The 27,044-nt window shown below is 42.7% G+C and overlaps 2 protein-coding genes across 2 annotated transcripts in view; both read left to right on the forward strand.

Annotated features, from left to right (window-relative positions):
* The window catches only part of LOC8039048 (glycine receptor subunit alpha-1), a 64,995-nt gene extending 53,463 nt beyond the window's left edge, over positions 1–11,532 (forward strand). Inside the window, exons 7-11 of the mRNA XM_029970605.3 lie at positions 2,511–2,672; positions 4,515–4,699; positions 5,612–5,752; positions 7,152–7,456; positions 10,049–11,532. Of these exons, the coding sequence (XP_029826465.3) occupies positions 2,511–2,672; positions 4,515–4,699; positions 5,612–5,752; positions 7,152–7,456; positions 10,049–10,205 (950 nt within the window). The 3' untranslated portion in view covers positions 10,206–11,532. The remainder of the gene's footprint in view (positions 1–2,510; positions 2,673–4,514; positions 4,700–5,611; positions 5,753–7,151; positions 7,457–10,048) is intronic.
* LOC8039049 (glycine receptor subunit alpha-2) overlaps positions 10,209–27,044 on the forward strand; it is a 44,414-nt gene continuing 27,578 nt past the window's right edge. The window contains exon 1 of the mRNA XM_042294851.1: positions 10,209–10,419. Coding sequence (XP_042150785.1) covers positions 10,209–10,419 — 211 coding nt within the window. The remainder of the gene's footprint in view (positions 10,420–27,044) is intronic.

Below are 27,044 nucleotides of genomic sequence, written 5' to 3' on the forward strand. Positions count from 1 at the left end.
TACATTTTTGTGCTGTACCAAGCAGGAAGATAGGTTTTGAATTATTATCACCTCTTGTTGATTTTTTTTCTTGGCACACTTTAACATGAACGCGCCACACATATATTAACATGACACTGAGCAGAGGTCCTCATGAGACAAAGCCGTGTTTCAAACAGAAGGTATAAAAAAAGACCTTCCAGAGAAACAAGTCAAAAAGTTTTTCATCCCAGAAAAATATTGAAACCTGAACCTAATCCAAATGCATTCTATACTTTAGATCTGTTTTTACTCTGGAGTGTTAAAAAATCAAACAAACAAGCAAACATACAGGCCACTCGTACGCACGCAATATCAGGGGTTGTTTCCAGAAAGAGTAATAGTATATGGATAACCCAGACATTTCACATTAATCACCGTGAGCTGTTGCAGTACCCGTGCAGCCAGAAGGAGCATTAGATCTAGTGCACGAACATCGCATAACGATCGTCCAGTCCCTTGCGACTGGTTTTCTTCGTAAACAATGCACGCCAAAGTCTTCGGTTGGTCCTGCAGAGCGGCTCGTCTTACGTCTACCGGATGACGACTGCCTTTTGTTTGTATTGCGGACGAGACTCCTGCGATATCGATCGTCCAGCCCCTAATGATAGTCGATATCGAAAATTAATAGAAGCATATACGCTGATGACACGACGGCGCTTCGCGAAGCACGGGGAGAGAGGGACCTTGGCGAAGTTCGTGTCCATGGCGCGCAATCGAACGACAATGGGAAAGAAATGATGTGAGAATGAAAGAGATGAAGAGAGACACACATATGCGCACGCGGAGTGAGAGGGGGAAGGGGGGGACGGGGGAGGGGGCACATAAACAAAGATAAGGGTCCATTCACTGAGCAAACGGACCTTCGTGAAACATGCATGTGTTTCCAGTCGCGTGTGGCACCCAGCAGGCGTGTGTTCTTGCACGTGGCAAGGTTGCCAGCTGCTTTTTTTAGCTCTTTCTACAACGGCGGCGGGACACGACAGGACAAGGTCGTTTCAACGATTTCCGTGTTCTGAATGGACACATGTGTGACCGGGTGATGTTTTACATTTGCTAATTAGTTAGAAGCTCAGCCTCACGCATGACGTGCGTGAATGCAATGAATGGGTGTCTGTGGGGCCGAGAGATACGCAGATATAACATTTAAAGACTATTTTATTTTGTTACGTTCATTACTGGGTCCACACCTGGTGGTGGGGATGTCACTGCCATTACCGATGTTACCACTATAACCGCTAAGTAGCTTTCGCACTATAACCACGTAGTAGTTTTCGCTGGAAGAAAAAAAAAAGGGAGTTTTGAGCAATTGTTCATACGCCGTTCGAAGGATTTCTGATAAGATTTGGTTGTCTGAGGGAGAAGCGATGCTATTGGCATTTGACGCGTGTACGTCTTGATAATATAACATATATCTAATCTAAACTGCACCTACACACATGTCAGTTCTCTACGAAAAATAGGAATTAGTAATGCACTACGAGGCGTCGGACTTTTTTTAACTACGGGTATTGAGGTGAAACCGAGTGTAGCTTTGCCACCCCCACTGACATTACTATCTTTTAATTTATTTCACTTTTTTATCTTTAGTAGTAATCAAGGTGGTTCCCAGGCCAATTGCTTTAAGTATTTGACGAAAAGCGATCATGCATAATAATAAAAAAAAGCTTGGTACTCAAGACTCAGAAGTCGCATATGAAAATATTGTTGAAGCTCGTCATTTTTCCAGTTCCAAGCTCAAAGAGGTTTGTTTCAACACCTGTCGAAAAGTACAGTTCTTTTAGGGGCCGTCACGAACATGAATGCCATGTATACGATGTGTGAGCCCCCGTCACATCATTCAGCAAGGTTAGGTAAATAATCCAACAGAGAAAAAAGTAACGCGACAAGCATAAACTAGACATCCAAATGTGCTACATCAATAACAAAAGAAAATACTGCACAAAGAAATGAAACCAGGGAATCGAAGCAAAACACCGAGGTCGCCACTTTTTGGTCAACGAAGTTTGAGCATGCTTTGGCACGAGTGCTGTATTAGTGTTTTGTCCGAACTTTGGTCCAAATGTATGTGCAGCGCGAATTCGTCTGCTTCATGCGCAGGGGTTGCGATGACGTCAAAACTGTGATTGGCTCGGATTGGAAGGATAATTGGCAGACCTCAAGGCAGCTAACATTGAGGTCTACCCACTGTCCTTCCAATCAGAGCCAATCACAGCTCGGCGTTATGACGCCACAGCCGCCCCCCCCCCCCCCCCCCCCCCCGCGAGAAGCAGGCGAACTTCCGTTTCTCATTGGACACGAGAGCTACTTCAGCGCTCGGCGTGTACTCGTGTCCAATCACAGGCTTCGCGCAGAAAGCAATGCTCAAAAGATGGCGGCCACCAGTGTGGCCTGCCAGACTTTTCAAAAGCGTCTACCGTCTTGCGAACTGCACGTAAGGAGTGGCCTGTCTGACGTCAAATGCGACTGATTCGCACTTATTATTGTTCCAGTGTCGACGCCCGAAGACCTGGCTACGTTACATTGGATGGATGACGAGTCGAGCCCGCAGAGGAACTTTTCGACGGCCATTCGTCTCCTAGAAGACATCAAACCTTTACAGTTCTTCTTGGACGTTCCTGTTACGCATTCGGCAACAGAAGCCTGGATGTTTGGTGGGTGACAGTGTTTTCTTGATGCCGTCCGCTTTGACCCACCTCGCGACCACGGGGCAGCACGCGAGGTCCGACTTCAATGCGATCGCATTTACATGGAGCACTTCAAGTCGTGCGCCCACTACACCGAGTGATCGACTTTCTCGCACGATAAACGAATATCGTGGAGAAAATAATAAGCAATTTTATCTTTATAGATATACATTACACGGTTAGGGCTTTAATTTATTTTCCGGCGGAACGTATCAATATAATAATAAAAAAAAATCTCTCTAGGTTTTGAAGATTTCACTCGAAGCATCCGCTTGCAATACATAAACGAAAATGAACAATTCCCGTGATTTTACACATTGTATTGAGGAGAATTTCAACACCAGAATTCAAGACATTAGACGCAGATTTACTTGGGCTTCCCCACACGTAAAAGTTCCCAAATACACCGTTTTGCCATCGTCGCGTATTTGCTATCTGAAGGTCTGGAGCGGATATGAGACAAAAATTGACTAAAAAAAATCGCTCCGGTGAAAGAAAAAAATAGAATAAATAAATAAATATATATATTGTAGCAGATGTCAGATTCAGTGATGGGGTTTATTATTCACACTTGCATTGAAGGTAGAATTCAGGATGACCGCCCGGTATATATTGCCGCTCGCTCAGTCTGATCTTCTGTCTGCCCTTCCCCCAGTACGGCGCGTCCCCGAAGGCTCGTGCCGCCTCTCTTCGTCACAACATATCTCTTTCTCTCTTTTTATATATATATATACACTGTAAAACCCTTAATGTTCGCGAGCCCTCAATTTTCGCGAATTTCACGAATTGAAAAATTCGTGAAATTTAAGAGCGAGCGAAAATTTCGGTCCTTAAGATTTTCACCGCAGGCGTCTGGAATTCGCGAAATTTAGCGGTCGCGATTATGTCATCTGTGACCGATTCGCGAAAAATAGGGGCCGCGAAAATAAAGGGTTTTACAGTATATATATTTGACTGCGCGTGAATCGTAAATATTGCTCTGTTAAAAGCACATTTGCGATATATGTACGAAAAATATACACGCGAGATAGGTTCTGACAGAATAGTGTGAATCTAATTGTGAATATTCGCAATTTCTTATAATTTTTGGCTAGTTCTTTTGCACGAGTATACCTCCTCGTCGTTTCAGTCATTACAAAGTGTGGTCTTCCTTGCCTCATCGTCCGCCGCACTCCGTTCTTAATTGTAGTGGCTGAGGGTTTTGCCATAATGTAGGCGTGCAAACATTTTTCATGATTCATTGGCCCTATCGCCTCGTGGTATCAGCGAAGGTTATTCTTAAGGTGAAACAAATTAAGGAATGTAGAGTGACAAGCGTGTTAGTTGAGGTCAAGAACGCCGAAAAAGTAAGACAAAGGTGGGACGAGGGACTGCATACACTTTATTTCAATAAGCAACAGTACAATAAGGACACGGCGATCTTTTTTGGAATCACCCCACTGTCAAAAAAGAAAGAAAAGGATAATTACTTTTGCTAGTTGAAAGAAAGTGTACGCCGGCTTTCGTCCCACCCGCGTCTTATTCTTTCGGGGTTCCGTGAAGTATGGATTTTTTTCCCCCTTCATATATACGGTTGTCTGAGCCGCAACTTCCGGATACTACTGTCTTCGCCTTCCTCTCCAGTAGCATTCGTAATGTTTTATATCGATTTTTTGGTTATAAATAAATGGCGTAACCAGATGCCATATCGATAATGGGCATTCTGCGAAAAACTTTTATCAAACTACGTAAGCATATTTTCTTAATTTTTTTTTAACTAGCCATCTTGTTTCGCTCACTATTCGTTGTGTTTGGTTGTTTTGTCCGCAGAGAACTATACGTACCTGTACGCAAACTTCACTTTCGTGCGCCGCCTGACGGCGTCCATTGTAAACACGTACATTCCGAGTGGTCTCGTGGTGGCCCTGTCTTGGCTCACCTTCTGGCTTGACGTGTCCGCCGTTCCGGCACGCATCACCCTGGGAGTCACCTCCATCCTCACTCTGGCGACTCAGGTGGGGAAATTATCCACTGCTGCTATCAAAGGGCACGTATAAAACACTCCGCCATGGAAATAAAAGGAAGATTACGGCTTAAACAAAATTAACGTGAAAAATGTTCTGGCTTTTTTTTTGGTGAGACTCCTGTAATTGTTCCAAAAGAACTAAGTGTAAACGTAAATACAAAAGAGAAAGGTGTGAAGACTGTCACAGTTCGAATAGATAAAAGTAAAAGGAGGAGCGAGCGGAACGGCCTTTCAATGTGCTTTTATTTAGATATCTAAACACGTTAACAGGGTCTCACGCGTTTAAATATTTATGTATAACGTATTCATTTTTAAAGTTTATCTCGTAAGTTTCAGTTTTTTTTTGTATATTATGTAGTCCTCCCGATATGCGAGTTATCGTTTACTTTGTTTTGCGAAACTTCAATCTAGCTAGATGAGAACCCGAGAAAAAAAAAAAAAACATTTTACGAACTTACGTCGATATAAATATACTAGAGGCCTTGTAATAGTGACGGCTTTGCGTTCGGTTTTAATCTTTTGAATCTTTGATGCGTGAGGCGGTGGTAAACAAATCTGTTTTATTCGTTGTGAGGTTCTCTTAGGTATTTTTCACCACTCCCTGGCAGGTACACATCGCTCCGCTGTTAGCGCGAACACGACATCGGCGCATTTTCGCATTTTACTTCTAAATAATAATAGCGAGCACCAAATTTCATCACTTACATTATAGAACTAAATTAGCTCTTTCCGTAGCAATAATAACTTGGATGACATTCCTCGGTTTCAAAAAGAAAAACTGGAGAAACCAGCTATCGCGTGTTCGTGCTAACAGTGCCGCGCTCTGTACGTAGAGGTAGTTTAGGAGCGTACGTAACAAATAATTTTTAAAATGAAGCACGTCATGACGAACTTTGTCCAGGTAGTACAGTCAAGGAGTTCCCTTCCACCCGTGGACTACATCAAGGCCGTAGACGTGTGGTTATTCGTCTGCCTCGTCATGGTCTTCGCGTCACTCCTTGAGTACGCCGTAGCATACAACCTGGAGAAGATTCTCGCCATGGTTTGTGTCCTCTCTATTCTTAAATACTCTAACGAAAACCCCTAAGGTTATTTATTGCCTTGTAGAACTTACCCGAGGGTGTGGGGACTGCCCGGATGTGTGAGAGCTGGTAACAAGTAAATTATTCTAGATTCAGAACCACAAGGCGATGGCCTGTTGGTCAATTATTTAGTACCTCAAATACATGTAAGTAAGGATTAGAGATAGGCATCTACTTCTTTTATACTATAACCTATCTCTTCTTTAAATAAACAAGATGTTTGCGAATGTGGGATTTATACTATGAGTTTGTGTACACCGTCTCACCAGATCTTGTAAGATTATGTTATATTTCACAGGGTCTTTCAGATTGTTCTTCTGTTAGGGTGGTAGTCGCTATCTTGCAAACAAAAAGACAACCTATTAGCACTATAGTAGTTAAGAACTTGTGGGGGAAACAACCTCCGACGCTGGCTAGAATAACTACAAAAACATGCACTTCAAAGAAGCATTGGCTTCTTTCTATGCGTCTAAATAAAGTAGCAAAAGGTAATGATTTCGAGCTTATTTTAGTTGGACATACTAGAATCTTGTACGATGGTGTCTATGGCAGTGCTTTTGGTACATCATTTCAGGGCTTCCACTCAGACGTGCCCTATTTGCCTAGTCTAGACACAACATCGTCATGTTCGACAACGTTTTTTTTTTTGTTTTTTTTTCTAATTGAATTTATATGAGAATGCCAACCATTTCCGGTGGAAGTTAAAAATCACCGCATTTTTGTTAACAAGATAAAAAAAAAATCTGATGTCGGTGAGTGTTACCCAGAGCTGTTCTCCGCTCGTTTCGAAACTTATAACATCGTTATATGTTTCCCCAAGTGGCACAGTTTTTTGGACCAAAATTTAGTTTTTCTTTTAAAATTCAGAGCTTCAAAAAGCCTAAAGAAGCCAAGGGCGGGCCAAACTTTACCTTTTTTTTTTTTTTGCCGGAGCTTGGGTATCTCGGTTTTATTTTGCAAAACTGAGGCCAAAGTTAGGCCTAACTGCAAGTAGTTCGGTTTTCATTTGGCATGTTTGATCCTGAAACCGCAAAATAAGTGAGTGCCTGAGTCGGATCGCGTTTCTGTTTGTTCTGTTTTAATTTTGCAACATCGGGCCTAAATTGCATAACAAGTGCTAGATTTAGACTTTGCTGTCGCTTCTTCTATTCAAACACGGAACCTTTGGTTCAAGTCTGGCACTTCGGCGAATAGGTGGTGAGCCAGAGAAAACACCCAGAAACGCCGAGAAAATGTATTCTGCTACTATACCTAACGCCTAGGAGCAAATCCGTACTGATTCCTTTCTCTCTTTGGCATGCTACATGGCTTGCCAGGTTTTAATGAAATTCGCTGCCTCCGCGCAACCTTCCATCGCAGGAACGGAAGCGCAAGCCAGAACCTCAACGGACAGCAATTCACGTGACGCCGTCGTCACGCGTGACACCTAGCGCCTGGCAGCGTGACAACGTAGGCCCGACACAAAACTCGATCAACCATGTCCCAGCAACCCCGGTTGCCAACGACGTCGCTAACGCCGGCAGCGCTCTCCTGGCCAGCGTCAGCGAAGGGAACTACCCGACCCTCGCTACGCCGTCGGTGGTGTCGTTGAACGTCACGAACTCGGTGCCCAGGTCCGTCAACAGCGTAACTGTCATACAGCCTGCCACCAACAATAATGCCAGGTACGCTTCTTAAGCAGAAGCAAGGGTTCAATCTTAACACGCTGTACTTACTCCATTAGCGAGCATTAGTAGATGCTCCCGATAACTCTGAAAAAAGTACACCATACTCCGCCGACGCCCTTGCGCGTGCATCGTTTCGTTATCGGACTCGAAAAAAATATATTATAACTCCTTATATACACTGCAGGATGTCGCCGCGTGCGTGCACGCGGCTGCCACATCGAGGAACAGGGCTCGAACCCCGATCGGCCCGGTTCTTTTTCTAAAATTATTCTTTGCTATCCTAGAAAGTTCCAACCCATTCTCGGCTTTCATTGCGTGTTCTGCTTCATAACGCTCTTGAACACAGATAAAAGTGGCGGTAATGCGCTGTTTTTTATTTTTTATTTAACATACCGAAAGTTGCCCGGTTAGGGCATTAGATGAGGGCGGATACAAGATTTGATAAGACAACACACAACATGCAATAACACACTTATTACACACACACAAAAAAAGAATCGTATTCATCTAAAAAAATGAAGGCCTGTTGCCCTTCCTTCGTCGACGCAGGATGCTCGATACATTTTGCTTCAGTTTGCGTGCACTAGTTCACCTGAATGGACATTTATTTTAAGTTCTACACTTGTCTCCCTTTTTGTATTAGTGACAATGCAGTTAGCTAGAGCATAGATTTGCCCATATGTTGACGGAATAGGGAAAGTCCACAAGGAGGAGATTTACAGAAGAATGAATTGACTGGGGCTTGAGATAAAGTGCATGTTGCTTGGCTGGTGTGCCCCTGACAATATCAGCCCGGTCTGGGAAATTTTAAAGTCTATTGGTGCGCTCAACCAACTGAGCTAACTGCGAGTTAAGCAACAGTATAAAAAACAAAATGTTGTCTAGTCGCCAAAAGTCGTAATCTTACTCACCACAAGAGACCTCGAATCGTTTGATGTTCCGAATCTGGGGAAACTCATCAAAATGAATAAGATTTACGAAAGTATATACATTAACTTCTAGGGGATATAGAAATCATCTAACGCGATAAAACAACTGGTTTTATTAAAGTATTTATTTGTGTTGGCATCAAATAATTTCCGCATGACCTAGTCATTCTTTATATATATATATATATATATATATACAACGGGCATGGTGGCGGGAGGCCGAAGGCGTGAGTATATTACTGGGAAGAAAAAAAATCCTGGCTGACAACAGCAGTAAATAAATAAATCGTCCGTTGTTGCTGCTTTCACCGAGGGTTTTTTTCTTCCGAGGTATATATATATATATATATATATTTGCAGTCCGCTTAGACACTATACCCATGCCTATTCCGTTGAGGCATGATAGGCTATAAAACATTTTTAGGCGGTTTAATAAGGCTACACAACACCGAGTGCATCGCTCCAGTAAAAATGATCGGGCCCCAGCGTAAAAATATATATTTTACACCGGACCCAGATATATTCCCCTGCGGAATTTATGTATTCCTGCTAAAACACACACTTCTGTATCTGAAAGGTTCCTACTGTGTAGTTCCTCACACCACAAAAAAGTTCATCACACTGCGGACCTAAAATATTTCAAGAAATTGTAATTTATAGTTACTCGAAGCCTGTGCGTGGTTTATTATATTAATTTACACTTCCTACTTCGTGATTGGTTCTTATCAACTAATGCGGCATTCTCATTGGCTGTCGGGCGATAACGAGATTCAAAGGACTTGCAACACCGTGTGTTTCTGAAGCAGCTTTCTAGAACATCAATAGCGGCATACAAATATCTTCAAAGCACGGGCTGATGACCGCGTTTTTTTATGAGTAATTATGTTTAGTACATAATGTTTGACTTCCAGGAAATAAAATATCATGTTTTGTTTGTCTGCTAGGACGTGTAATTTAAAATTTGTAAAAAAAACAATATTTTCTTCGCTTGGTATGCGTAACATTACACTTAACAGCCTAAACTGTGTATGATATGTTCAGGAATGAAAAGTTAAGCTATTTGATATCGCGCATAACGGTAACACGGAAGTATGACCGGTAATCTGTTGGATGACGTTTCTTTTTTTTATTAATTCAAAAGCATTAACTGCTTCATGAAGCGAAGTCGGCGTTGTCTGTAACCGTCTATAGCAGCGAAACGGCAGTTAAATTCCCACTGTCCGAAAGCACAGCAACGCATATGCTTTGTCACGGAAGCCGGCCGGGCGCCCTAGGTCAAAGCGGATGTGCCTCAGCAATAAAACACAAAGAAAAGCACACCAGCGCAGATGCATCGTCACGGAAGCTGTGGAGCCGGTGGGGTTCACCGCGCCTGCGCAGTGAGGGAGCGTGATGTCACCGCATTACATAGGAATGCTTTTGCATTCCTACACACAGAGCATTCCTAAAAGCAGCGCGCGAGTATGAATGCATTCGCATTCTTACGCGTAAGCAGTCTTAAGTGTCTTTAGCGTACACATTTACTATGTTTAAACGACGTGAATATGTTCTGCTATTTACCCTTTTATTGCTGAAATATTGAAGTGAACAACATCCATTCATAATACTTAACATCAGTGATTAACATTCAGGTAATCATGTTTTTGTTGTTTTTTCACAGGACCGTCAAAACAGGACGTCGCCGACTTTTTCAGCGTAGCTTCACCCTTGGCCAGCTCTGGCAGAAGACGAACGTCCTTGACAAGGTGTCCAGGATTGGATTTCCAGCTGTGTTCTTTCTCTTTATGCTTGTTTACTGGTCGTATTATCTGCGCTGAACCATGTCAAATACTCTACCAAATGACCTATGTTGGATACGGACATATAATACGTTTACACTGGAGCTGAGACTGCAGCCATTGCCACAAACCTATGTTGGATACGGACCTATGTTGGATACCCATGTTGGATACGGACCTATGTTGGATATCCATGTGACCACGTATGGATACGGACCTATGTTGGATACCCATGTGGTCACATGGAACATAGGTCCGTATGGATACCCATACGGACCTATGTTGGATACCACAAACCTATGTTGGATACGGACCTATAATCCGTTTAAACTTGAGCTGAGACTGCAGCCATTGCCACAAACACAAGAGCTCGAGGTATCTGCTTTGAAGCGTTCTTCCGAAGAACATGCGCACATGCTAGAAATGCACGCCTCATAACCGAGAGCGCGGGATAGCTCGCGCTTGTAGCTTTGGCGACAGTCTCAGCTTAAGGCTGAACGACGTAAGTGTTACATCGAAACACACGCACATGCACACACACATTCACACAGATATTCACACACACACACAAGAAAATGCCACCAGTTAATGCAGGCAAAATATAAAGAAAACTAATATTCAAAACCTGCTGAGTACGTTTCTCTTTTTGGCTGGAGAAAATAGAATAAGAAGGCCTTATGGTTGATATAATTAATTTATCGAGGTCAAGATAGGTCGCTAGGAGTACAAGTCTGTACTCTCAGTACATTTACTCCACGGTCGCAGTTCTCCCTCAAACAGTGACAACACGAATCAGCCCTTAAAATTGCCATATAAAAATCTACATTTCGTTTTGCCATTGGTCAAAACGCAGTCAAAGGCTAGAGGACAAACGAACACAGACGCATATACTAAATGGGCAGGGTAATGACGAATTAATTGATTTAGATTAGGTCAACCAATGATAACGCACGAAAAGGAAGATGATAAACTCCGTGAGATTGAGATTTTGACGCTGATTTATTGGCTTTAATAACTTGAACCTTCAGCTGCGGCTTGACTTAACGCGAAACGAAGTGTAGCAAACTGCAAGAATTAGCCGAAAGATAAAACAAGTGATTAGACAACAGATAAGCATGGGTGAAGAACCTAATTGTTTCTGCCAAAACAATATTACAAAAAAAAAACAAAAAAACCTCACCGTAAAGAACAATAGTTCGCCATATATTCCTCTTCAAAGGGAGCATATCGCAGCAAGGCCAGATGACGCTTAGTTCTTTTTGAAGGAATGGTTGAGGTACAGCAAATCAAACGGTAAGAACATTTTAAGATTGATGCATGCAAAAGAAAAGTGCTCTGAAGGTTGGACATGATTGTAAACCTGAGACTGGAGCAGGAAGAGAACACAACAGAAGGTAGTAAAAGAGGACGCAACGTCTCAAACTGAGCTGGAAAGTTTATTTCGAACACACTTTATATACCCCATCTCCAACGTCGTCTCTACAAAAAGAAACAAAAAAAAATACAGATGACAAGAGGACAATGACACTTTGGTAAACCTTCACTTATCTCCCTTGACCTTGGCTGTGGGACACTCACACAAAGGGACACATTCTAGCATAACCACCGCCACCCGGCGAACGCAGGTGAAAATACTACTGAACACAAAGAAAGGGTCTGACCTTCAAAAGTGCGTTCCCTCTAACAAATCACTCAATCCAAAAAAAAACAATACTATACACTGCTACCAGCCGGAACTGGGGCCATCTCCAAAAATGAGAACGACATTGCTTGTTTTTTTGGAGTGAGTGATTTGTTAGAGGGAACGCACCTTTGAAGGTCAGACCCTTTCTTTGTGTTCAGTAGTGTTTTCACCTGCGTTCGCCGGGTGGCGGTGGTTATGCTAGAATGTGTCCCACAGCCAAGGTCAAGGGAGATAAGAGAAGGTTTACCGAAGTGCCATTGTCCTCCTGTCTTTTTTTTTTTTTTTTTTTTTTGTAGAGACTACGTTGGAGATGGGGTATATAAAGCGTGTTCGAAATAAACTTTCCAGCTGAGTTTGAGACGTTGCCTCCTCTTTTACTACCTTCTGTTGTGTTCTCTTCCTGCCCCAGTCTCAGGTTTACAATCATGTTCAACTTACACCAGCTCGCCTGCACTCTGACTATTTTTTCTGAAGGTTGGTTCGTTAAAATCGTCTTGTGACATAGGCCACAAAGTTTATGTTGAATCAACCTGGCAGAGAGGTATTGTAGCACGTGGCAATGCTGACAACAAGTATGCGATCACTGTTTATTTCTTTTTTAACTCTAAAATGCAATTAAAATTCTACTGTGATAAAAATCGAATGCGTGAAGCATGACATCCGTTGGGGAACTTGCTCCGGAATATACCTGGCGGTTTGAAACCTTCGAAAACATGACTTCTGTCCTGTTTCTCTCATTGAGCTTCAATACATTTGAAGGCGTGCAAAATTAGAAATGGCCGGAAAACAAAGTGGGCAAGAAGACGATTAATAGTGGCAAAAGTGTCGGGGCTGGTCTTGCGTGGAACTGATTGAATTAACTACCTCAGACAGCCTAACAGTACGAACGTTCGCAATTATTTTTGTTGATACTTTGTGGTGCATTTGTTTGTAAAATACCCGTAATCGCTCGTTTGAAATAATTGATGTATTGTAGATAATACTTGCCACTAATTTATTTGCGCCTTTTTGTACTTAATAAAATATAAATATACGCCGAGCATCCTGGGTCAGTAGAGCATTCGACGATCATGTTTTCGTTATGGGTTGTTTACTTATATTCTTTACTGTGTGAAATTTATATTGACATTGGTATCCTTAAGTTGCAACAAACTTTGCTTGTTGACGTGTATGATGTTTACCAAGTGGCAAGATTTTGTATAAAGTTGTGTATACGTACAAGAAACAAAGCGAAGGCATATGTTGAAATAAATACCGTGTGATTTTCGACCGGATTTTTTCTTTGCTTGTAAGTCATCACACTAATATTTTTCCAGCTCAAAGACATCGAACGCAGGTTTTTCTTCTAACGATTCACCTATTTATTAGTTAGGTTGTACGGCAAGGGGACATAATATAGATAAAATTGTTACGATAAGTCTTTTAAAGGCCTAACTACGTGTTAATTAACTTTTTATTTATATTTATTTAAATATTTCTAGAACTTACTCATTTAGTGGTTTCCTCTGACGCTCATCACTTTTTGATTTGAAACCACAAGTTTATTGTCACTAAATGAGAAGTTGATAATGAATACTTAGCTGATTATTCGATTCATCGGGAAAATTATCCCGCCCCATTATGTCCCCCTGCCTGCGTAACTCACCTGCACACAGAATCGGTATATAGCTTTCACGGCTTTCTTTAAACAAACATATAAAATCTAAAAGAAAAAAACAAAAACACCCCTTGTTTAATAGCTTTTTGGATGTTCTGGCACTCGTTTCTTATTTCCAAGGCTTAAAATATACGCTCCAATGTTTTGTGTGTTTTTAAGCGACATGTTATGTGAATTTTCGAATTTTCGGCGTTTTTCTTTTGTGTGTTTTTCGTGAGTGTATAAGTGAAATCGAAAAAGAATATGAAGTAATTATATTCAGTTTCTGCGTGGACATAATGTTTTCTTAAATATGGCGCTTATGCGTACCTGTTCAGACATAACTAAAATGTTTTAATTCAGAACTAAAAAAAGTAACGCAAAAGTAACGTGCGTTACGTTTTATCGATAACTGTAACGGTGAGGCGCTCCTTTTATTTTGAGGCAACTTAGGTCGGTAACGCGTTCCTTTTATTTGCAAGTAATGTATTTTGTTACTGTTTTCGGTAACGCTCAGAACACTGGTTGCATCCTGGGCCCTTGATGCAGTGTTGTACCCTGCAAACGTTAACCCCCTCCCCCCAAAAAAGAATAAAAAAAAGAAAGGTAGCAAACTAAATTTTTTTTATTTGCCAACAAAAGGAGCTCGTTTCCAACCTACGATACTTCAAAGGCGCTGTACAATTAGAACTACCGATAAAACAGAACGCACGTTACTTTTGCTTTACTTTTAATTTATGAGTTTTAACGTTTTACTGTTATCACGCTAGAGTTATGCATACACGAGACATTTTAAGAATCATTATGACCATGCAGAAACTGGTCATAGTTACAATATATATTTGTTTTTACGTTTCCACCTGACTACTTACGAAAAGGTATACGAACAAAAAGGCTCAATAAAAAGGCAAGCATTTTTATCACTTGGCACTAGAGACTTGAAAAAAATTTAAAATCTAATTTTTTAAGCCATGGGAAGAGGGAGAGAGAGGAAATTGTTATTGGTGCAACAGACACCTCGTCCGGTGCTCGAGGAGTGAATCTACAAACGTTCACCAAGCGCGTTGTAAACGCTCTAGATCAGGAGCGGCAGTAGGAAGCATTGGTTTGCTCTAGCCGGAAAAAAAAAATATTTATTTGTTTGTTTATGCTGCAAGCATTTGTATGTAAACGTCAAGGAAGAGAATGCATACATCAAGAATGACAAAATCAAAACGTACAATTTCAATACAGATAAACTAATTGACAAAGACACGTTTCAGCAGAGCGTCGTTAAACATGGTCAGTGGTTCTGAATTGAGAACACTTTTTGGGAGATCATTCCATTCGCCTATTGTGTCCAGGAAGAAGGGCGATTTAAACTGTATGGTAATAAAAACCCGAGACTCAGGAGTACAGAAGTGAACGAACACAGTACGGTTCTGCACAATGGTCTTATGACTGCTAGTTTGTGTTGATTACGTGTAGACTTAGCTTCGTTTATTGCAGAATAGTCGTTCAAGCACAGTCCAAAATTACCATGAATAATATTATAAACTTAAGCCGATCCATTTTTCGTCGTGTCGCTAAATAACGCATTCCTGACAGGAGACAATAATTCGTGTGTTGAAAATATAAAACTGTAGCGATTGTACGCAAACTGTAACGCCTTTCCTTTGCATAGCCTCGAGCACATTAGAAGACAACTTGGTGCTTGGGATTTCATTTAACGTCAGCAATTTCTAGCAAAGGTCCAAGTATAGATCTATATGCCAACAACTTTGTCTCTGTCGGGTCGGCAGTTTTCGACATAGGGGTTGTCGCCGGATTTAAACAATGGTAACAATCTTGCGGTTTTCCACTCGTTTAGCACGTCACCTGTGGTAAGTCTACGAGAGTAAAGCGAGTGCATATATTTAGCCGACCATTCAGCACACCTAAGAAGAAACACATTCCGAATATTGTCAAGTCAGCAGCTCTTTCTAATGTCTCCATTAAGGAGGGCCGCAAAAACACCTCCCTCAGGACTGGTAATGTGCTGTATCGTTAAGGGAGAAGCCTCGTTACCCCGCAATGTCCCCTTGTTGGCCGCGAATATAAAAAGAGTAATTAAAAGCGTTACAAATACGTTGCTTCTTTCTTTTTGTAGTGCCGTTGCACAGTTTCATGCTCCCGAAAGTTGATTTCTTTCGTTTCAGAAACCTCCAGAACTTTTGGGGGTTGCTACGGAAATAGCCGTGAAAAGTGAAAGAAAACAATTCTAATTCTATTTTGCAGCTGAAGCCTTGAACTGCCTGCGCAGAACTGGTATGAAAGAAGTGTTCACATTACGAAGTGTGTGAACTTGACATAATTTTCATTTCAGATGAAAGATGTCACGGATGATCTATCAATTATATATTTTCACTTTTTCACTCGCATCGGAATGAACTTCTGGTTGCTGTCATCAAACGATACTTTAAACCACGACCACAAGTCATACGCGGTACTGCCAGCGATTTCAACATATCGTGAAGCTCGGGAAAGCTTTCTTCCAAAGTATCGATGATATCAACGTCGTTAACACGATTGAAGTTATGGAACTTGTTTAAGTCAACAGCGTCCATTTGGTGACAAGCAAGCGAGAGAGTGCAAGCAACAAGAGTGTGCGCGGAGATTTGTATTTGTCTTTTGTCTCCTTTGTTCCCCTTCTCCAGAAATTATTATTGTCATCAAAAGGGAGTAGTCGGGAACACCTTCAACAATTCCGCAGTTGCTACCTTGTTGCGGGATCTTAGGTGAAACAAAGACAAAAAAGCTCAAAGCCTAGGAGGCCTAGGAGCGGCAGTTAAAGGCCGACGACCAGTTCACGCTTTCCACTTTTTTCTCGCTTCCTCCTCTCCCCCTTCTACCCTTTCCACCGTTGGCTGCTTCCTCCTCTCCCATGGAAAGGAGGATCTTCTGCCTTGCAGAATCTCGAGTCTGGTCGTCGGCCTTTAACTGAGCCCGTTTCCACAGAAGGCTGGGACTTGCGCCGAGGTTGAGTCACAGGGTAGCCATCGGGGTTTATAACCGGAGCTGTCTGGCCTGAGGTCGCGTCCTGCACCTCCACCTCGGAGCCGCGGTTAGGACCGGGTTGCGGTTCCAACGGGTAGCCTCTGTCGCTTCCAGGTTGCTGGCGGCGCCTCCATTGCTGTCTCTTACCTCCCGCGGCGTTCGGAGGAACGCTCACTACTCGAGCGGTTGTTTCCGGCTACAAAAACCTACGGTCGGGCAGGTTCCCGGAGACCTCGAAGATCGTTGGCCAGCCTATGGTCACTGGTTGGACAGCGGCACCAGGCTGCAGTACGACTTTGGAAAAAGTAGCCGGTTGTCTGCTCTGGTGAACGGTGCCAGGGGCCTCAGTAGGGAGGCATATGCGAAGAAACTTGCAGTTCCGCGCGAGGTGCACACTCCTTGACTCGTTGTCACGCCGTAAGGACCGTTCTTCCTCAACCAGACCGTCAATTTTGCCGCAGAGTGCGGTCACCGTTTCACGAAGGTCACTATTTTCTGGCGGTACCTTTGCCGGTGGATCGTCGCCGTTCGTGACAAACGGTGACTTCTCGACGTTCAAGTGCGAAGTATCCGGACTTTTGCGCTCCGTACGCGAGGCGCACTTAAAGATGCTAATACCTTTCCTGACAACTACGTCGACGTCGGCGTCACGTACCTTAACGGATTCGCTGTGAAAGCTGTCAACACACGTGCCCGAACAAACAACAAATCGCTGTCGAGATATCGGGGCAGCGCAGCTGCCGCAAACGTCTTTTACCGAGGCCAGTTCGGAACGCTATGGCATCGGCGTAACAAGTAACCAACTACGTTACTTTGTTACTCAAAATAAGCAACATGAGAACGTTGTCCCTTAATGTTTCAAGAATACATTGAGTACGTTATTAGGTCCCCGCCAACCCTGCTTCTATGAATGAGGCGATAGCAAAAATAAATAAACAAATAAAAACAAACTACCTCGTCAGGTGTACCAGGGTTTAAGGGTGGGCTACAGCCGGCACGTAAAAGTGGGTGCAAAAAATAAAAACGTGAGAGGTGAGAGGTCATCCCGGTGGCTATTCGTCGGAGCAATGTCCCAGGTAGACGTCCGTTGACGCCACGGCGTCCAACACCTATAGCTGAAGGAGTTGCGCGTTTTCGTATCGGCCGGCTGTCTGGTCAAATGTGCTCTCACCGGCGACAACTTAAGAAATGGAGGATGGGGTGAGTCCAGAGTTTATTGCTATTACTCCGCAGCCAATGGGATTGCAGCTTTAGCAGACCAATGAGCTGCGAAGTAAGAACCATGGAGATAAAAAGACATGTCCTACGTTCTTTTTTTTTTTTTTTGGTGCCGGTGTCTGGAAATTTGGCAGCGACCTTTCGCTTCAAAGTCGCATAATGCATGAAATGCAGTATTTAAGAATCGTTTTTCAATCTGATTATTTCATTTTAAACTGAACGTGTTTATACGTCATGCGACGTTAAGTCACGTGACATCAGTCTTCTCGCCAAAATGCAGCGGGGCGACTGAATCGGTGCTTAGGTCACGCAACGTCGATTTTTCCGCTAAATTTAGCGGGGAACCTGCATTTTTGTCTGTAGTTCCGTGACGTCAGGTCCCGTGACAAATTTTTCCCGTTAAATTTAGTGGGGAAATTGAATTCGCGTATAGGTCTCGAGACGTCGATTTCCCCGCTAAATTTAGCGGGAAACGCACAGACGGACGGACGGACGGAAGCAAGATTGGGACTTGGGGGGGGGGGGGGGGGGGGGGGGGAGTAGCGTTGAAAAGCTTTCCACCTTTTGATATCACAACAAGCTGAGAAGTCGAACGGGTACGTCGCCACTAGAAGAAAAGTCAGCGAACCCACCTGCTAAAATCCCTTTCAGGGATTGCAGTATAAATAAATAAAAATAAATACATAACAAAGATAGAGGCGAGCTTAACAGACCAGCGGGAAAACGCTTTCAGACACTGCGGCTGTGCCGTTCCAATAACACATTATTAAAAATTGAAGAAACAATGAAAGACGTTTACAACACCCTGTAACGCCGAATAAGAGCGCCGCTCTTGAGCAGGAGGAAGGAAGGGTACTGAGGGGAGGGTATACCCCTCCTCCCTCCTCCTCACATCCTCATCCTCTCTGATGCCCCTCCTCGCCTCCTCCCTCCTTTTCCTCTTCCCCCTCTTCCCCCTCCTCCTCCTCCTTTCTACTCCCCCTCCCCTCCCCCTCCTCCTCCCCTCCTCCCCCTCCTTCTCCCCGCGCGTTGCATTATGGGAAATGTCCCATAATGCACCATGCGGGACCCTCGTGACGTCAGATGTGACGTCACGAGGGTCCCACGCGGTCCATTGTAGGACATTTCCCCTGATGCAACGCGCGGCTAAGCCGACGCCGACGGCGACAGCGACGCAGCTCAAGCCGGAAACAGGCACCAAAGAGCTAGGCTCTAAAAAAAAAACGTGACTAATCGATATGCGTCCAGCTATGCTCCGTTTCACTTAAAGTCCGACCTTAGCGCACTCTACACTATTCGATGGAACCAAACAAGCAGCTCTAAAAGTGCAGCGTCATGCTGCTCGTCGTCTTTGTGCGTTTGCTACCCCAATCACACTGCGATTATGATGGCAGTGGGATAGTTTTGTGCATCACAATCGCACTGTGCGTGATCGGTTCACTCGCTGATAGCTAACCAACCAAGAAAGACAAGGAGCGCCTTGACGACGCACTTTGGGCGCGGCTTGGTTGGCTCTGCCAATTAGTATGCAGAGCACAAAAAGTTCGTCTGCTTCTTTTGCGTTACTAAAAGTGGTGACGTCAAAACGCCGAGCTCTGATTGGCTCTGATTGAAAGGTAGTGGGTAGCCTTTAAGGCAGCTTGCTGTGAGGTGTACCCACTACCCTTCAATGAGAGCCAATTACAGCTCGGCGTGTTTCTGACGCCACCACGAGTTCTGCCAAAGAAGCAGACGAAGTTTTTGCGCTCTGCATAGCGTCTGCCGGGGTCGCACCTAAAGTAAAACTCCATGCGCGACATATATTCACCTTCGTATTTCACCTAAAGCTATCTAAATGGCTGCAGGCATGAATAGCCATCAAAATATGAGTTGGTAAAGCTTTAGGGATATATTTGAGAGTGCATGTAGGGTTGGCGGAGACAAATTGAGTCACTAAATTTCACAACATTCGTCTTATCGTATGGTTAGGGAGATACCGACAGGATATAATTGGATCCGCGCGTTTTATTAAAAGCTGGTTGATATTTGCTGGTATGTATTTTGCGCGTTTTAGACTGAAAGTTCAATAGAGACCGGGATAAGTAGCACACTTCTTAGAGTAAGACTTGAAAGGTTTTGCTTTGAGAGGCAAATCTGCTTCGAGTTTGCCTAATAAAAAGACGCCGTGATTCCTAAAAAAAGAAATTGTTATCTATTAAAGCACTTTCAGGGCCCAAAACGCATTAAAGATGGAAATAGGTAACTAAACATATTAAAATCGACAACAATACTAATGATTACTTGACCATGCATATTTTGTTTATTGAAAAGGAACATTTTTAACTCTTCAAAGGGGTAGCCGAACTTGCCACAAAAAAAGCATGTTCTTCGGTATCTTAACCAAAAGAAGATTTCCACTTAAACATTTCGAAAATATTTCTTCGAGTTTTTTCACCATCTTTGACTAGCCCCGTGTTTTGTTTATCTTCCACGGGTTTATTAAGCCTAAACGGATCGGTTTTTATGTTACTATTATTTCAAAGAGCATCGTTTCTTTGTGTCCCGGCGAGTCGGTGAAGTGTGAGGCTCTATAAACGTTACACGCTTATCCATAATTGGGATATTAAAACGTTCTTGCAAAGGTGGTGCCCCTAGATGACATGACTTCAATTAGAGCACGAGTTTTACATCATGATATAAGAAAGTAACAACACGCTGAAATGGTACATTGCATTTATTTTTTCTGTTAACGTAAACGTTTAGAATATCGCAATGATTTTGCGAAATGTAATCGGAAATGGTTTTGGAAGAATTAAATTTGGAGGGGGAAAATTACGACAGCGTTAAGGGGGCAATCACTATTGTACTACTTTGTTCTTCCAAAGTTTGACGGCTTACAAGACGCAAACTGCAAGAAGAACGGCGCCCAAATATTTTATTCACGCGGTAACTTATAGTAGCTATTGACAAATATTTATAAGGCTGTGGAAGGTCAGAGGCGCGCGCGCCACGAATTCACAGGCTTGGTACCTTTGACCCTTTTGCCGTATATATATATATATATATATAAGACCTTATTAACACGGATGTAGGCTTTTTTTTCCCGCCCAGCTGACCTTTCGAAAGCTTTATATATCGCAAAGAAATTCAGATGCACAACATCTCCCCGACACAGGGTCATTGCGCATATCAGTTATCGAGTGGGTCCAAAAAAAACCGCCATGGGTTGATCACGTGCCTTTCATATCCAGTGTTTAGCATTTGAGCGAGCGCTGACGTCGCCTTGGAAAGCATCCAAATATAGCTACAAAGGGCGGATACCGTCGCAGCTGACCTCTGAAGTCGATTGCGACCATTCGAATCGAGTGCCGTTGTCAGGGACAAATCGTATCGATTTTCCGTTCATCATTTCGATTCGAGTACTGCAACAGCCCTCACCCTCCCCCTCCACTCCTCCACCCTCCACCCTGCTGCCTCGAGCTTCAGTTTGAGTGGGTATCTGCCGCCCATTGTGTCTACTTGTTTTGCAGGTAGTCGTCTCAGAACCTATATGCGCACGCTCGCAAAAACATATCCAATCGAACACTTTTTTTTTATTTAGTAACGCATCTACAAGAGTTCCTGGAGGTTGCTCTCATAAGCGTGCCATGACATCGAGTGACACGTTTTGAAAAACTAATTTTAATAAAGTGCTTAATGAAAGCGGAAGTCGGTGCCATACTGCGAACCTGTCCAAAGACTGTGGCAGGATTTTAAAAATTGGACATTTATACGCCCACGCTCTGTTCCCGAACCATGCCGGGTTTGCCCACACCAGGCTTGGGCACTGCGCGGGAACTACACTTTCGGGACTGCGCGTGCGCAACGCCGGTGTGAGAGCCAATGTGCTGCTGGCGAGTGAGATGCGGTCTTCGTCTTCACGTACCATGAATGAATTATTTGGGGTCTACCTCGCAATGCTCGATGTTCGAGCATTAAGCCGATCCGTTATCACTCATATACTAAAAACTAATTGTCACAGCGCAATGAAAACACAATACATAATTCACTTCTCCAACAATCTTGCTCTGTCCAACCCATGGTTTATAGCCATTTAAATTACTAAGTAAAGCGGTTCTCCCCTTACACTGAAATATATTGATATAATACGAATATCGTTCTTGATGTTGCATTTTGTGTATCTCATTTTTAGAGCGCAGCTCTTCTTAGGCGCCTGTTTACGCCGTCGCCGTCGCCGTCGGCGTAACCGGGTGGTGCATTATGAGACGCGCGACGTCACTGATGACGTCGTCAGTGACGATGACAATGACAATGACGTCATCACGATGACGTCACACGTGGCGTCACCAGGACCACCACCCATGGCGTCCTCGTGATGATGTCATCGTCATCGTCACTGATGACATCATCAGTGACGCTACCAGTGACGTCACGTTTGACGCCACTTGCGGAAAAATTTTCTCGGCTAAATCTAGCGGAAAAAAATCACGGCTAAATTTAGCGGAAAACATTTCCCCGCTAAAGTTAGGGGGAAAATTGTACCGCTAAATTCCCGCCAAATTTACACGCGATGCTCTCACCAAAGGTGTGCATTTTCTGCGACTTGCGTTAAGCATACGTCGATCCACATTCGCGTTAGTAGTGGGGGACTTTCCACCCCCTCCCCTCAGTGCCCTTCCCTCCTTCTCCTCAAGAGCTGCGCTCTAATTCGGCGTAACAGGGGATTGTAAACGTCGGACATTTTTTTTTATATAAAAAAAGTAAAAAAAACGACAACAACAACAACAACACCGAGATTTTTGTTTTTGGGGCGAGCAGTGATATCATTAACCGCTTTGGGACTTCCATTTTTCCTGATATTGAACGTACATTCAGTCAATACTGTTCTAAAGACGTGTTTTTGAACTCAATCATACATTAACCCCAATGCACAATATGCCCCGTGTGACGCAGGGATTGTTTATCACATTCCGTTACTATGTGGCAACTGTTACATCGGCCAAACTGGGAGGTGGGTAAACGATAATAATATAGAACATGATTTTCATCAAGATCATCACAAAAAAAAGCGCCTTGCGGTATTTAACGTCCCGCTCAAACGTCGGTAGTTCCTAACTAAGATTATATGAGCCTCTCAGGGGGAATGAAGAAGAAGAAAAAATAGTGTAGGCACATGAAGAGGAAGAAGTACTAAACCATAGTCGATAGTGCAGCGATACCTTTTCTTCTATCGCTATATATTCACGTTTTCCTCTCCTAAGTTTAAGCTGACACTATCCTAGTCCCAGTAGCCGATATAAATTTGGGGTCTAAAAGTTTCTCCCAAGGAGCTATGAGGATCGGCGAAACCAAAAATCAATGAAAACATTCGTGTTTTGGTGCATATCCAATGGGGATGGGAAAGAACTACGTAATACTATGCATGATCGGCTTGGTATGTTTCACGCCATTTTGTTCAAATATCAAAACAAAAGCTACACATTATTTTAAAAAAAGTAACACACCGGAAGTTTTAGCCACTACTAACGGTGACGATGCAGCACGGATTTCTATTTTCAGCGCCAAAATCAAAACCCACTCACCGCTCAATTTTGAACTGAGGCAGCATCGTATGCAAATGGATACGCTAAAGGTGCTGGATTGTTCCGGTGTCCTTCGAATTTCAATCACAACACATTTCCGATGTCAGCCAAGGTCGGGGTACGTATCAGACCGTCCAGATTGTTTTTCGTGCGAAAGTCAAAATTGATTACTCGCACGCGACCAACGCAGCCGTAGTTTGATTGAGCGAGGAGTGCTAGGTATATTGATTTTGTCCTGCGGAGTACGTTTTTTATGCTTCCTTTTAAATGTGCAATAGGCGAATCTGAATCAGGGCCATATGCCAAGGATGCTGCTTGCTCGATAGTGTACAAAATGCTCTTCGCGCGTATAGATAACGCACCTTTCTTAAAACTTGCGTGATAGGGCAACCGTCAGTACGCTATAGATGCGAATAATGGATTGGATGAGATTGTAGTCAGTTATTTCTGGATTCTAAATGGCCTGAGCTACCAATATTTAGTTCGACTAATGTATGCTTGCGAGTTCGACTAGAGGATAATGAAATAATGAATGGTTCTGGTTCCAAGGTGTTGTACTTGAGTGATTTTTTTTTTTATGAAAAAAATTTACAAATTCCTGGTTCGAGAGTGGAATCTCACACCTGAGTGTCTGGTGCGAGATTGGTTTTCCCTGCGCTGTCACCGTCAAGTATGGTTCACCAACTCGCCCAAGCATCCATCCTATCAACATTTTTAGAATGCAGACCTTTTTTGTTTTAAGATTCTTCTCAATATCAGCTTCTTTAGTCACTCAAATGCGCGCAGCATAATACTTCGACTTATTTTTACAAGCCTGCTACGTGGAGTTTCCTTCTCCACATCCGTATCTTCGCAATGTCAGGCTTTGCTATATTGACATTCAGTACATGTTCATTTCTGCTGAAAGAAAAAGTAATTGAAGACAGGAAAAGTGTTTTTTCCTAAGCATGTAACATTATTTTTTGATGTGTCAAAGCTACTTCCGGCAAGTCAGCTGGCATAGGGTCGTTTACCACCGATAGGTCCAATTAGACCCTTCAGTCTTTCACGCTCATGCGTAAAAGTAACCATTAATTTGATAATCCCATCATAAGATTTGTTTTATTACTTCCTTGTTTGCGGCGCGTTTGGGGACAAGATAATGGCGTGATGCGGGCATTTGACCCTTGTAGTTGGATATCTCAAGCTAACTACTGGATTTTAATAACGCGATATTGTATAAACATTGCAGTAATCTCACAAAAACAAAAAAAATCCAGAGAACGTAAGGAAATAGAACAAGCATTTTAAGTGTAAAAATAAGATAACATGAGCAAATATTTAGGCTGTTAATAAAAAAAAAATCTGAAAAACACATAGAATGAAAAAAACACTAAGAATTAAAAATGATGTAAAAACGTGTGCCAGGCAATCGGGGAAAATAATTCAAGGCACTGATGAAGTAATACGCCATTTGGCCAAAAACTTGAACCGAACCTGGACTAAACTTGACTCTGAAACATTCTTAACTGAACTGAACTGAACTTAAATAATAACTTAAACGTGATTATAGTACGCCCTACACTAAAGATATCCAATTGACTATTCGTATATCTTTATTTGCCGCCAGCATCTTTCTATCCCCCTCTCCCCATTCTTTTATGTTTTCTCTTCGCTGCCCTCGGATACATTTCACTTATGGGTCAAAATAAATGACTATAATATAAATACATAGTATAGTTTTGATTCTCACCTTTAATCATCACTTTAACGACATTACGGAGAGGTCTTGCCAACGTAATGCAAATGTGTCTTTGCTAAGTCAGTATTTTGACACGATGCTGTGAAATTTTGCCCGAACTTCTCATGAATGCTGCGAAAGTTTGAAATTGTTCGATTCCTCAACCCAGACGATGACAAAAGATTACAAGCAAAGAGAAATACCAATATACACCTATTTCTATCTGGACAATAACACTTGTCACAAGTGTTTGCTTCAGTGATTTTACGCTCAAGACTAACGCTGGAGCTTTTGAACGTTTTTTCACGCTGACGCGGTTTCCAGCCAGGTATGATGTTAAACAAACACCAGAAACCATTACCCAAACAGTTAAAAAATTTTCACAACTCATTGTTTTAAAACTACTCGAATTATGGCTAAGCTCGCCGTAATCATTGTTGTTTTTTATACTTTCACCATAGAGCCCCCAAACCCATCCAATATTGTCCTTAAAGGAGCGGTGCAACGATATTGAGTTGGAATGTCTTTCATTTTACGCACGTTTACTGGCACTAGTGCGACCTAAGTATACTCGCACGGAACGCCATTGAACAAAAAACCTTTGTGACGGTGTAATTTTAAGGATAAATGCGAACGTTCACTTTCACTCTCTCCTTCGCAAAACTTGATGACGTAGCGTGGAGGTCGCAGTATACCCCATAGAGGGTATTGCAATGCGGGTCAGAGATAGGACCCGAGCATTGCGTGAGCACTCGATTTGGGCTCGTGATAATGGATAGCTCGATAAGCATTCGGCGATTTTTTTTCCGTGTCCAATCGCGCCAATGACGACAATAGGCAAACCTTAACACTGTCTGGAAATCAGCCCGTGTCTTATGCTTTGCCAACCTTAGCACGTGGCTATGATCAACATTGGCGGCATATTCCTGATCAACATTGGCGGCTCTAGATCACGTGGTCGTTTGTTCTGGCAGCGAGTTGAAGGGGGGGGGGGGGGGCGGAAAATGAATGGTTTTTTTTTTTTCTAAGTTTTGCGTGGGGAGAAAAACGAACGCGTGTTTGGATGGTCATAAACGTCAGGGATTCGTTTTAAACGGTATTCGCGCGAAGTACCAAAATTGTTCCACTGGCCCTTTATATAAAAATTTCGCTACACAAGTTTGGAACATTTTAAAGGCCAGGAACTCTGAATATAAATCCCATATAAATAATCATTCAATCTCCCATAATTATTTTATCTTATGTTATCTACCGACGAGACTGAATAGCGTTCAAAAGTAGACCAAATGTCCATTACGTAATTACAGAGGAACTGCTATATCTGACATGACTCAGCGCTGACAGTGCTTGCGAGAGCTTTGTCATTTCTTGTATTTAAATATTTCTAGAAGCCCTCGCATTTGTAATTAGCTAAAAGCGGTCGCTCGATGTCTCCATGACCCTGGATTCAAGCAAGACCAACTTATTTTGTTATTTGTTTTAGATTTGTACCAGGTCCTGTGCAGGATGCATTTTAGGTTTCATCCTTCTTATGCTTTTTTTTGTGAAAGGTGTTCAAATTTTCTTTCTCTTTTCTTTTGTTAAGGGGAGCACTAAAACCTATATAAACACGAACTTCTGTGAAATAAAATTGAACTGTGTTTAAGCCGCCATGCGTTGCGTTGTGCTTCGTTGTTTTCCCCAATCTCGTTTTTTTTTTTTTTTCAATTATATCGAAAAATTAGGTCGCTGCTTGAGACAACCGGGTCGAAAACTTATTTTGTATATTTTTATTTTTGCTTTTGTCATCAGCTCGAATTCCTGCCATCTTGGCATTGATCAGTAGGCATATATCGGTGCACGACAGCAAAAAAATAAAAGAGTTTTGTTATTTAACTGCCCAAATGAAAATGACCAATATCTTTGTGAATCAAATCATGACAGAGGGGAGTAACTTCTCCTTTTTTTACATACAAAGAAAAACGCGTAAGTGCTAGAAGGAATGTTTTCTCTTCACCGTAACACTGAAAGGTACTGTGGCTAGGTAAGTCCTGTCTGCAAATAT

The sequence above is a fragment of the Ixodes scapularis genome, unplaced genomic scaffold (genome assembly GCF_016920785.2).
Source record: "Ixodes scapularis isolate PalLabHiFi unplaced genomic scaffold, ASM1692078v2 PGA_scaffold6__148_contigs__length_123643588, whole genome shotgun sequence".
Classification (NCBI taxonomy): domain Eukaryota; kingdom Metazoa; phylum Arthropoda; class Arachnida; order Ixodida; family Ixodidae; genus Ixodes; species Ixodes scapularis.